Source organism: Coregonus clupeaformis, unplaced genomic scaffold, assembly GCF_020615455.1.
Source record: "Coregonus clupeaformis isolate EN_2021a unplaced genomic scaffold, ASM2061545v1 scaf2504, whole genome shotgun sequence".
Classification (NCBI taxonomy): domain Eukaryota; kingdom Metazoa; phylum Chordata; class Actinopteri; order Salmoniformes; family Salmonidae; genus Coregonus; species Coregonus clupeaformis.
The window spans coordinates 22,209-35,825 of NW_025535958.1; the positions used below are offsets into that span (position 1 = coordinate 22,209).

The following is a 13,617-nucleotide window of genomic DNA, read 5'->3' on the forward strand; positions in this document are numbered from 1 at the left end:
CTATGTTGGGGGTTCTGGTTTGTTGTTTTCTATGTTTGCCTTAGTGACTCCCAATCAGAGGCAACAAGTGTCAGCTGTTTGCTGGTTGTTTCTGATTGGGAGCCATATTTAAACTGTCTGTTTTTCACTTTGTGTTTGTGGGTTTTTGTTCCGTGTTCGGTCATTGTCACCGTGGACTTCACGAGTCGTTTATTGTTTTGTTGTTTCGTGTGTGCACTTTATTAAATAAAGTGATCATGTTCGTTCATCACGCTGCGCATTGGTCTACTTCTCTCCCTGACGATCGTGACAGATACAAGGTGAACTCGGTCCGTGTAGCTATTTTGTTAGCTATATATCAGTCGTATTGCTCGGGGGTAGAAGCTGCTAAACACGTGTATGTGACAAATACATTTTGATTTGATTTGATTTTGTTCAAGAGCCTGTTGGTGTTAGACTTGATGCACTGGTACCTCTTGCCGTGCTGCAGCAGAGAAAATAGTCTACGGATTGTGTGGTTGGGGTCTTTGACGATTTTTACAGGCATTCTTTTCACATCGCTTGATATATTTCAGTGACTGTCTGCATCTTGAGAGCTCTTTATTGTGTAGGCTAGTGTCACGATCGTCATAAACAGCGGACCAAGGCGCAGCGTGATAGGCGTACATCTTTTATTAGTGTACACACAACGAACCAAAACAATAAACGATACGTGAAGTCTCAAGGTTCACCAACACAAACCTATACAGAACAAGATCCCACAAAACAAAAGTGCCAACAGGCTGCCTAAGTATGGTCCCCAATCAGAGACAACGAGAATCAGCTGCCTCTGATTGGGAACCACCCTGGCCAACATAGAAAACACGAACTTGAACACAACATAGAAAATAACACATAGAAACTCCACACCCTGGCTCAACATATAAGAGTCCCAGGGCGTGACAGGGCGTGACAGCTAGATAAGGAAGGCCCTATTCACCTTAATCTGATTGCCAGCAGACCTTAGCCCTGTTTATACCTGGTGATACCATGAGTCAGGTATTATTATTTATTTAATTTGTAAGACACATATCGATGTAATCAGTCACCTGCCAATGATTTCAGAGGGCAGAATCATTATGATTGAAAGGGTTTCTCTGTCCAGATCTGTCTACACTTGTCCATGTTGCGTGCTGGACTACCCCCCGGAGGTCGTCAGGAAGATCTGATCACAATCAGATCACAATTTGTCTTGACTGTCTACACCTGTCTGAAAACGTGGGCACAATCAGAATGTGGACAATATTAAGAGAAAGGACACAATTTAGAACTAGGTATAAAAGGGGCTCTTGATAGCTTGCCATCATCCATGTAAAATGCTGGGGAAAGTAAATGGAAAGTTTTCCCCATAGTACATGCAGTATTCATATTTGGTAGTTGAGCAGTGCCATTATTATTAAATTGCACATGCCATATTATTGCCCTGGACTTTATAGAGACATGTCATAATGACTCAGGGCAAACAAAGTGATTTCAGCAGCAATAGAAACTTAAGGGAAAACAGAGAGAGCAAGCTTTCAGTTTCATTTCTCCCTTCCTTTCATTTTTCTAGCAACAGAGTTATTGACGTCAGTGTGTCCAAATGCAGAGGCAATCAACGATCAGCTGTGATGACGGACAGCCCAGTCATTGTGGATAGCATATATAAAGCCCAGTGAGTAGACACAATCTCACGGACAGACATACATTTCGAAAAGCTACGGCTATACTGTCCATTTTGGAAAGATACTACTTCCTCTGCTCAGAAGCAATGGCTCTTCAGGAATGGGACAGCGTTCTCCAGGACACGATTGAGGAGCATGACATAGAGGACACCTGGAGCATTGAATTTGATGACGCCATTGTTCCTGATCACCCAGCGGGAGGTTGGCAGGAGTACATCAGTGGGGCATTTGCAAGGTAGGCTCTTTGAATAAAGTGGAAATAGACTTATCAATTCAATTCGGAACTTAGAAATGTGTTTACAAATGTACATTAAACCTGATTAAATGTTCAATTACTGTATTCAAATGGATAGGGACTTGATAGATTAAATTCAGAATTAAGACATTAAATGAACTTTATGTACTTTGACTAACTTTTTATACTGAAATTAGGTATTTACAGTGAGGAAAAAAAGTATTTGATCCCCTGCTGATTTTGTACGTTTGCCCACTGACAAAGAAATTATCAGTCTATAATTTTAATGGTAGGTTTATTTGGACAGTGAGAGACATAATAATAACAAAAAATTCCATAAAAACGCATGTCAAAAATGTTATAAATTGATTTGCATTTTAATGAGGGAAATAAGTATTTGACCCCCTCTCAATCAGAAATATTTCTGGCTCCCAGGTGTCTTTTATACAGGTAACGAGCTGAGATTAGGAGCACACTCTTAAAGGGAGTGCTCCTAATCTCAGCTTGTTACCTGTATAAAAGACACCTGTCCACAGAAGCAATCAATCAATCAGATTCCAAACTCTCCACCATGGCCAAGACCAAAGAGCTCTCCAAGGATGTCAGGGACAAGATTGTAGACCTACACAAGGCTGGAATGGGCTACAAGACCATCGCCAAGCAGCTTGGTGAGAAGGTGACAACAGTTGAGTGCGATTATTCGCAAATGGAAGAAACACAAAATAACTGTCAATCTCCCTCGGCCTGGGGCTCCATGCAAGATCTCACCTCGTGGAGTTGCAATGATCATGAGAACGGTGAGGAATCAGCCCAGAACTACACGGGAGGATCTTGTCAATGATCTCAAGGCAGCTGGGACCATAGTCACCAAGAAAACAATTGGTATCACACTACGCTGTGAAGGACTGAAATCCTGCAGCGCCCGCAAGGTCCCCCTGCTCAAGAAAGCACATATACAGGTGGCCAATGAACATCTGAATGATTCAGAGGAGAACTGGGTGAAAGTGTTGTGGTCAGATGAGACCAAAATGGAGCTCTTTGGCATCAACTCAACTCGCCGTGTTTGGAGGAGGAGGAATGCTGCCTATGACCCCAAGAACACCATCCCCACCGTCAAACATGGAGATAGAAACATTATGCTTTGGGGGTGTTTTTCTGCTAAGGGGTCAGGACAACTTCACCGCATCAAAGGGACGATGGACGGGGCCATGTACCGTCAAATCTTGGGTGAGAACCTCCTTAACTCAACCAGGGCATTGAAAATGGGTCGTGGATGGGTATTCCAGCATGACAATGACCCAAAACACATGGCCAAGGCAACAAAGGAGTGGCTCAAGAAGAAGCACATTAAGTTCCTGGAGTGGCCTAGCTAGTCTCCAGACCTTAATCCCATAGAAAATCTGCGGAGAGAGCTGAAGGTTCGAGTTGCCAAACGTCAGGCTCGAAACCTTAATGACTTGGAGAAGATCTGCAAAGAGGAGTGGGACAAAATCCTTCCTGAGATGTGTGCAAACCTTGTGGCCAACTACAAGAAACGTCTGACCTCTGTGATTGCCAACAAGGGTTTTGCCACCAAGTACTAAGTCATGTTTTGCAGAGGGGTCAAATACTTATTTCCCTCATTAAAATGCAAATCAATTCATAACATTTTTGACATGCGTTTTTCTGGATTTTTGTTGTTGTTATTCTGTCTCTCACTGTTCAAATAAACCTACTATTCAAATTATAGACTGATCATGTCTTTGTCAGTGGGCAAACGTACAAAATAAGCAGGGGATTATGGTATCTGAAGATTATGCCTTTGTTAAATGTTTTTCATGACGAAATGGAATGTTGGTTATGTTAGTATCACAAGACAATGGTTAGTATAAGGTAACATATAATAGACAGGAAGTGTATTGTAAACTGGCCAGCAGAGGGAGCCCATCTTGTTGCATTGGTTATAAATAGGGGTGAACGAAGAAGATAGGACAGAGCAGAAATTAGAATGGGAGGACACTGCTCTCCGGACCACGCGTGTCTGTTACTCATGCTGAAGCTTGTGGTCTGAATAAACCTTATGATCAATGTTCAGTATGAGCAGACTCCTTTTGTTCATCAGCCATGACGACCACCATTCATCATATACTACATAATGGCGAGCTTGCCAGGAGGGATGATGCAATCCTTCTTTGCTGCATTTGGAGTCAAGCTAACTCAGGCTGACTTTGGTCTGGAGTCATGACCCGGCTAGACACAGCTAAGTTGTTGGTTTTGTTACTGCTTATGTACACTGGAGGAATGTACCCTTACGACCGTGTTTCGGGTGGCGTTATGGCTGTTGATTGGGAGTCTGATAACTTAAATATTCTAAATTTTATATTTCATTGGTAACTATGGACAATGATCATTGGTAACTATGGACAATGATGAACGGTAGAACTTTATATTTCATTGGTAACGATTGACAATGGATTGGCAATTAATGTTGGAATACGTATGCATAATTAGAGCACCGTGAATCTGGAAAAGACCTCATGGCGAGGCGACTCACAGGAGTGGGCCAGAAATCCAGGTCTTAGTTAGACTGAGTCTGGTTGATTTCTTAAGCGGGAATTATGAAGTGAATTGGTGTATCTATGTTATTCTCCTCCTCTGGTCGACGGGAAATTGGTTTGGGGGTAACCTCTTGATATGAGATTCATCTTTCAAGGCAACACAAAGTTAGAAGGAGATATTATTGATAATCATGGAAAATGATTGGGCCACGGTGCAGGATATTGATTTGTGTAGTATACCGCAGTTAGCTAGAGGCTACAGCTCATTCTTCATTGTTTCAGGTCACGTGGTACATCGTGGCTAATGCTAACGGCTAATGCTAACGGCTAAATGTGTGTTGTGTCACCATGTACTTTAGGCTAAGCTAAATGCTAATGCTACAGGCTAACTGTGTTGTGTGCTACATGTTAACGTCTCCTTAGAGATTCCGTTGCGACGGGTTAAAGTCTCTTAAACTTGTTACTGTTTGTAAGTCGGTTTGTATGTTTTGTGAGCTCTGTTAAATGTTGTTTGACTAGAAGGGGGAAATGGGAAGTTACAGCTGGCTGTTATTCTTTCTGTTTGGGGAGAGAGGAGAGAATCATTCTTTCATGGGGAAAAGTATTTTTGAATGGTTGTGCGCATGCGTTTAAATTTACGACATTACAGTACCCAACGTGGGAGTTGGAGTTTATGACCCGAGATTAGGACACGTTTTGGTTTACGGCACTAAATCTACGACATGTGGTCGTGTTGAGGTGACGGAACAAAATGGTGGCTTAAGGTCGGAGGTCTTTGGGGTTTCTTGTTGGTGGTTGCAGGGGTTTAATAGCTATTGGGAAGGAACGTTGGACATGAATCTTTTAAAATCGTTACAGTAACTGTTATTGGAACGTTAAACTATTTGGCAAGATGTAGTAAAGTTATAAATCAAATATATGTTGACGGGGTATAATTAATTAAATTAAAAGACGATTAAAATTAAATGAAATGTTTTGGAGCGATCTATGTAATAAATGATATTTGCGCATGTGTGGGATTCTGCAAAACAACACATTGGTTAAACTGCAGGGGGAGACAGAGGGACACAGACGACGAAACAAATACGCATAAAGAGATTTTAACACGATGATTCTAGTTTAAACTGTGATTGGTTAAGATGAAACTTGTTTGGAGCCTATTGAATTTATAAATTAAATATAGGATAACGGATTATAATAGATTGAATTAAATAATTAAATGACGGATTGAAAGCAAAAGGTTTTTGGGCGATCTATAATTAGTCCTGAGTTAAAGTCTTACAGTGAATAATGTAGAACAAACGAATATTGAATGGTTGGAAATACTCAGTGATTGCATTAACGACTAAAATGTTATGTTGTGTCTTTGTTCTTCTGTCATATGAGAGGAACGCTAAGCGAGAGGCGAGAGGAGATACAGGAAGTGCTGACTGCGTCACGTGACAAGGTGACGAGGCAGAGGATCGGATCAGATATCAGGCTAGTTCACAAAATCTTCCCCATACAGGATATGTGATGTTATGACGATTTCGCATAAGCTTGGCAAACTGATTCATTAAAAATTTCATTTTGGAGGCTATGTGCATCATTGGGGTTTAATTACAGATGGGTTGGGAATCCAGGATGGATTGAGGATTCTTCTGTAAATTTATGATAATTAGAGCTAATAGAGCAAGGGGTTATGGGAATTGGAGTATTGAAGGGTTGTAAGGTTAGAAGGCTTTGTTTATGGGTATTTTAGTCTGAAGATGACTAACTTGCATTTACTTGCATTTGATGGGTTGTGGTAATATACTCAACACTAATGGATAAGTTGGTGACATAGGATATAGGAATAAAAATTGGGGTTAATTATTCAGGATGGTTAATGGATTTGTTAGGGTTATATTAATAATTACAGGGGGGGAAGTATATATAACTTATACAGTCTAAAATAGGATAGTTCACAATAAAGGAATATAAAGGGCTTGATATAGGGGAAAATTGATTAAAATAGTCATTTTTGATCAAAGTAGGGTTAGAGTAGTGTTAGGAGAGACTAATGGCAGATGTTAGTACACCTTTCTCACATATGGATTCAGCAGAAAGACATCATCCAGCAGGGTGATTATGGCATCAGAGATGAAGACGAATACGAGCAGAAACAACGATGAAGATGAATCCAGAAGACGGAAGAAACCGAGATGTCTGGGAACTTAAGGAGATGAGGATGACGACGATGAGTGATGATGAAGAGGTCATGGGTGGAGATGACTCTGTGATCAGAAGGAAGTTGGCAAGAGGAGAAACGAAGAAGGATACTGGAGACTTGATCTCTGATGAAAGTTGAACGAAGAAGGAGACAAGAGATTTGAGTTCTGATGAAGAAAGATTTGGAGATTAAAGGTGTTCTATGTTCAAGAGGATTTTATCCTACAATGACTAGCAAAGAAGAAATGGAGGTATAGACTGATGCTTATCATGCCTGGATAAAGCGAATAGTTTAGAAGAAGTAACAGCTCGAGACGCTGAAGATACAGAAGAGACAAGGAGAAAACCTGCGGAGAACATTTTTAATCCCAAGAATTGGAGGAGAAGAAGAATACATTGAGGCAAAGGTGCTGAAGAAAAGTAATAAGATGATGGAAAATGATATTTCAAGAACAGAACTTAGAAGATAACCTATTGAAGAATACTGATAGGTCCACAACGAGAATAACTGGACGAAGAAAACTCAATCAAATACAACTTATAACTGGTGGTGGAGAAGAAGGAAAGTATGAAGAATCAGAGTGAATCAAATCAACAATCACTGTCACAGCTTCAACTGAACAATATCAAATGCAATTGTATCAGTCAAAGGGGGGTACCAGATGCTCCCTATCCACAGCAACAAGTCAGGAGGAAACAAGAGAACATTTTTAAGGAAGATACAGGGGTAATTCAAGATCACCTGTGCTTCAGGTGAACACTAAATATTCTAGAGTGCCTAGAATATCCAGAAGGGGGTATCAGCTGATAGCATCGATTAGAGGAGAAGGGAAAATAGCTAACAGTTAAAACAATCGACCATTAGAAGTGATAGTGAATAGGGGGAAAAACTTATCTGGGTTCAGCCTAAAGAGGTTAAACATATCACTCTGTAAAATAAACTAATTAGGTTAGGATAGGGATTTGAGGTAGTAAAACAGTTTAAATACGCTTAGGGAATCAATTGAGCTCTGTTATAGAAGTCAAATAGGAAATTACAATAGACATACTAATATTAGGACAATATATCAAGGATATTGTGGGAAGAGATGCATGGTTTAAATTGAAGGGTTCAATCAGAGACACACTGGACGACTGACTGTCTGGTGGAATATTTTAAGAAGTGGGGTTTTTGGGAATCATTTGCTTAAAAGATAAATATCATAGGAAGGATGATAATGTATTAGATTGCCTGTTAGACAATCTGTCTGGGAATAAATTTAATAGGGGTGACTGTTATTTTGGGTTACATTCTTACACTAAGAGATTTGAGGTTAGGCTAAAAGGTGTTTAGTCGGATTTGCCAAGTCTGTGTGTAATGAGTCAGAAGCAGGTGGGGGAATTTTCCCAATCACGTATTCTAAAATTGGTGGGAAGGAATTTTGTCAATAAATCAGTGGGAAAAGGTTTTAAATGTTATGAGAGAAAAGATTAGATTAAAATAAGTTAGGAGAACTAGGGGTGAAGGAACTCTGAGACAGTAAGCTAAGTTTCAAAGTTAGTAGTAAGACAGAGAGAGAACAGTGAGGAAGGACATTTTAAAGTTTAGTGGGAAGATATGGTAGGAGTTTAAATCGGTTAGGAGCAGATGCATTGAGAAAGTATGTGTTGCTGAATGATTTGAGGGTGATTGAGTATCTATATTTACAGTTTCCAGCAGGGAGATCAAGGTCATTATAGGTGTACTTTGTGTAATCAAAAGTTTGAAAGTCAGGGATTTAGAGATAGGACTGAGATTTGGGGAAAACGTGACACTAGTGGTGATGGATGGAAGTACAACAGAGAGAAGCAATTTAACTCTTTCAACATTGATAGGTATTAAAGTCATAAATATATTGCATTTGATTATAAGGGAACCAATAAGCACCAATTTTAGGGGGAAAACACTTATTAGGTTTAGGATGGGGACGTTTCTCCCATATGGAGAGATAATTATGGAGAATAAGTGTTGTTATTAGGACCAGGAGTAAAAGGAGGTATAGTTTAGAAGAGGGTTAGGAGTGACTGTTCACTTAATTTGCGTAAGGTTACAGATAAAGATCAGGGAGAATATGTGTACTTATCTAGTGAAAGCATTAAAATTTGTTTTGGTTAAGAATTATTGGTTAAAGGGCTATGTAATTTGTAAGGTGATGCTTATAATGGAAGATTTGAAGTATGTCAAACTTTTCACAGTCACAGAGGGAGTTAAGGATAAGTTTATTACAGTAGTCACTCCAACAGGGAATAATCGAATAGGATGTTGGTAGCTTTTCCATTAGAAGGAATTAAGGGTTTTAATTCATCGACTAAATCAACAACGTTAATGGTAACTTTGGGAAGGGATTAATGATACGATGGTAATAGCAAATGTTGGAAGGATGATGACAACTTTTCTGAAATTAGAGGTAGCAAGAGGGACTCAGGAGGTTATGGAAAATAGGAGGGCAGAGAGAGAGCAATATAGATTAATCTGAAATGGAGAAGAGAGATTCATCATGGAAGCTGCAGGATGAGGTCTTTTGATTTTGGGGACAGAGGGGGGGGGCATCTGATCAGTGCTGCTCGTTCCTCTGTTGTGAAAATTAGAGATATATTAACTCATTCTGTGAGAATCAGTGAGGAATCTTGAGGGTTGATGTCTGTTGGGGATGCCAGCCCAAGACGTGTTAGACGGTCGCGCGGCCTCTGGCGGGTCTGGGCAGGGTTATGCTTTGTCATGACTGTGGTGTCGGCAACAGTCATTGACCGATAAAATAATGTAGTTGTCAGAACAGTAGGGTTTAAGGGTTCTTGGGTAAATGGATTATCCTATGGGAATTGTTAGATAGAAAGTAAGGTCAGGTAACAATGGAAACCTGAAGTATTCAGGTGAAACATTGAGGGCTAAAAGTTATTGTTTTTGGTCTAATAAAACATATGAGGTAAAGGGTATGTTTATGGGAATATCATATTGGGATGTTATATGATAACTTTGGATAAGCATGAACATAAGGTTAGAGATGACAAATATAATGTAATTTTTTATATACCAGGTAGTAAGAAAAGCAGGACTTTGATGGTTAAAAGATTAGCTTTTGACTGACAGGGTGACTATGGGGAATCTTAGAGATATTTAGGGGTTTGGGGGTGATAAAGCATTTATATTCTTGCATTAGGGATGGAGAGGATTTGGTTACATGTCAACATTGAAGCTTCCATATGAGGCTTTTACTATTAAAAGAGAGTTAGCACTGAACACAGCTAAATCTAGGGTTAAAAGGGTGACATGGCTACATGTTATAGTCTTCAAGCCTATCATTGAAGGGTAGGTTTAAGGGAGAAGGGGGACTTCATTCATGGTATGGTGTAACATTTGGAAGATATCAGGGATGCATTTGGATGCAAAATCAGTTAGGCCAGTAGGGGGCAGTGATGGGGTACATTTTAAGGCACTGTGTAATATGTTACTGACTTTTGAGAAAGTTATGAGGTTGAGATAGGTTGGAGAAGTGGTGCCTGGAGGCAACACTCAGATGCCATTGTTGACTGTTCCGGATTTGGACGAAGAGGGACAAGTGGCCTACTGATGGATAAATATCATTTTGGATTATTTGATGATTTTTCAAATTGGTTTTTCAATATTAGTATGATTTTTAGTATGATTTATGAATCAAAGGGGGGGATGGATAATGTGATTCATGCATCATTTATATATCATTTTTAGATTGTTAGTGGATATTGATGTTTAATTTCAAAATGTGGTTTTTTGGAAAAGATACTGTTTGGTCGTTTATTTTCTTGTCATTTCAGAAGCATTTGGGAGAACATGTGGAGATTGGAATACTCAAACAAAGACAATATGAAGGGAGAATATGACTGGAGGAGATGAAACAAGGAGGGTGTGGCTGATTCCATCATCAACAGTCCATTGGAGGAGGAGACTACGGAGGAGATGAAGTGTAGTGGACTACATTCCAGTGTCAGCAATGAAATATAGACATATTTGATGTGTAATACATAATTGTGTCATATTCTTAGGTATTGATTTTAGTAGAATGATGTTTGATGTTATTGAATGCAGATGAGGAACTTAGATGCTTTTTGTTTATTTCGATGGGGTTAGGGACAGAAGGTCTAGGAAGGGGAGAGATTCATTGTACGATTCGATGGGTTGACCAGCTGTACAATGGATATTTATGGATAGGATTTTGTTTACATGTGTATTTAGTTGCATCATACTTTCAAATGCATTTACATGAGTTATGAGGTTATCTGGAGTACCGACGGTGGTTGCCTGGGGCAGAGGGACCGTGAGAGAATTTTACTGTCTTGATTGATATGGATGGATGGCTGCTGGACAGTTTTTCGCTCTTACACTCCATAGAGATTTCTTCATATGTCATAGTAATGTATTCACACTTCATAAACAGGTATTTCATAGAAAGGTATTTACACTCTAGAGGAGAATGTGTTTGGTTTAAGGTTAAAGATATTCAATAAGATAAATTGTTACTAGTCATAATCCTATTCTGTTTGGTTTGAGACGTTTGGGTTGTCTCGAAAGGGGGAATATGGTATCTGAAGATTATGCCTTTGTTAAATGTTTTTCATGACGAAATGGAATGTTGGTTATGTTAGTATCACAAGACAATGGTTAGTATAAGGTAACATATAATAGACAGGAAGTGTATTGTAAACTGGCCAGCAGAGGGAGCCCATCTTGTTGCATTGGTTATAAATAGGGGTGAACGAAGAAGATAGGACAGAGCAGAAATTAGAATGGGAGGACACTGCTCTCCGGACCACGCGTGTCTGTTACTCATGCTGAAGCTTGTGGTCTGAATAAACCTTATGATCAATGTTCAGTATGAGCAGACTCCTTTTGTTCATCAGCCATGACGACCACCATTCATCATATACTACAGGATCAAATACTTTTTCCCTCACTGTACATATCACTTATTTCTCCCTGCAGGTTCATGTGCTCAAAGTGTAAGAGGACCTGGCCTTCGAAGAGAGTTCTGGTGGTGTTTCACATGCGCCTGTTGGCAGTGGAGAACAAGGGGATGGTTAAAGTGAAACGCTTCAGACAGAAGTGCAAGAAGTGTGTACCGAGCCAAATGGAGGAGCCTCATTTCAAAGCAGAGAACATTGAGGTGCTGCTGGAGAAGCTTGTCGAGAAGATCCTCGTCAAGTACTACGATAAGGACCCAGGCGAGCAGAATAAATCATTCCATTTTGTTGGGAGGATTGATGGACCCCATGAGGCTGCCCATTGTGAAGCCTGCCAACATGGCATCTGCAGACAGGTGACCACAAAATAAACCATAGAAGGAAAAAGCTAGAAAAATCTGGGAAATGTTTAATTCCTAAATGTATATGAGTTCAAGGAATTACTTCTCAACAGATGTACAAATCATATCCCATGTCAAGTGAGGACATCATCTTTATGGTGCAGAGACAACTGGCAACAACTCCAGCTTGGCGAATACAATGCAAATTCATAGAAACCCATTTGCATCAATTACAAATATTTCTGGGACTTTACACAGATCTTAGTCTGCAAAATGTGACAAAATGTTTAGAATATTCAGTGTGTGTCTGTGTGTGTCTGTGTGTGTCTGTGTGTGTGTGTGTGTGTGTGTGTGTGTGTGTGTGTGTATTTGTGTGTGTGCATCAGTTGTCAGAGCACCTTACCGATCACTGCACCTGTACACAGCCCATCTGAAATTAGCCCACCCAACTACCTCATCCCTATATTGCTATTTAATTTGCTCTTTTGCACCCCAGTATCTCTATTTGCACATAATCTCTTGCACATCTAGCATTCCAGTGTTAATACTATTGTAATTATTCTGCACTATAGCCTATTTATTGCCTTACCTCCATAACTTGCTACATTTGCACACACTGTATATATATTTTCTGTTGTATTTCTGACTTTATGTTTTTTTTTTTTTTTACCCCATATGTAACTCTGTGTTGTTTTTGTTGCACTACTTTGCTTTGTCTTGGCCAGGTCGCAGTTGTAAATGAGAACCTGTTCTCAACTGGCTTACCTGGTTAAATAAAGGTGAAATAAAAAATAAATAAAAAAAGTGTGTGTGTTTGTGTGTGTGTGTGTGTGTGTGTGTTTGTGTGTGTGTGTGTGGGTGTGTGTGTGTGTGTGTGCTTCCCTTTCCATATGGTTTCAGCAGGGATGAAAACTTTAATGATCTATAACTTTCTAAGTAAAATGTCCTGACCTGCTTTAAACTGCATTAAAAATCTAATTTCACTGTTGTGGAGTTACTTTATCAGAAAAACACATGGAAACATAAATTGGGCCAAGTCCCACCCGGTTCCGAGACCCGGTACCTATGATCCAAATGAGAGCCAGGCGGAGCTGAGATCCGGTACATTTCGTTAGCCTATTTGAATTATGTAATAAAAAAATTGTCACGGTTCCCTAAGACAGAACCCAGAAGCAGACCAGGACAAGGAGAGTTGAACGAAGGTGAGTGTTTATTTACATATTCAAAAGGTGCAGAATAATCCAGGAGACGGAGCGGGTGGCGGAGATGAGTAGGTGGAGGCGAAGTGGCAGATTAAATGATGGCACGGCAGGGGTTGGGTGAAGGTTCCGGGAGAATGATGTTAATGGCTAACGATCCGGCAGGGAATGGATGTTAGGCCAGAGCCTAAGAAGGGTGATGATCAGGACCAGGTGTGCAGATTGCTGATGGGATGCAGGTGCGGAAATCAAGAGAGCTCCCCGGAGCGTTCCAGAACCCTCGGGAAACTGGAGATCACGAACAGAAAAAACTAGTCCACAGACAGGACCCGACTCAGACTGCCGGGATCGTTACAGTACCCCCCTCCGACCGAACGCCACCGGGCGGACTCCCGGAGCGCCAGGATGGAGGCGGTAGAAGTCACGGATGAGGTCAGCATCTAGGATCTGTCGCCGCGGAATCCAACTCCTCTCTTCAGG

The 13,617-nt window shown here is 40.3% G+C and overlaps 1 protein-coding gene across 1 annotated transcript; it reads left to right on the forward strand.

Annotated features, from left to right (window-relative positions):
- Positions 1-1,619: 1,619 nt before the first annotated feature.
- Positions 1,620-12,294, forward strand: LOC121576504 (receptor-transporting protein 4-like). The gene is made up of 2 exons (XM_041889691.1): positions 1,620-1,917; positions 11,620-12,294. The coding sequence occupies exons 1-2, from the start codon at positions 1,769-1,771 to the stop codon at positions 11,966-11,968; spliced, it is 498 nt and encodes a 165-aa protein (XP_041745625.1). The 5' UTR covers positions 1,620-1,768; the 3' UTR covers positions 11,969-12,294.
- Positions 12,295-13,617: the final 1,323 nt, after the last annotated feature.

What these genes read in the sequence shown, in the direction of transcription:
- LOC121576504 (XM_041889691.1), top strand. Translation starts at nt 1,769, where the DNA reads ATGGCTCTTCAGGAATGGGACAGCGTTCTCCAGGACACGATTGAGGAG. An exon ending in ATCAGTGGGGCATTTGCAAG is followed by an intron (nt 1,918 to 11,619) that starts GTAGGCTCTTTG and finishes TTCTCCCTGCAG; the next exon opens with GTTCATGTGCTCAAAGTGTA.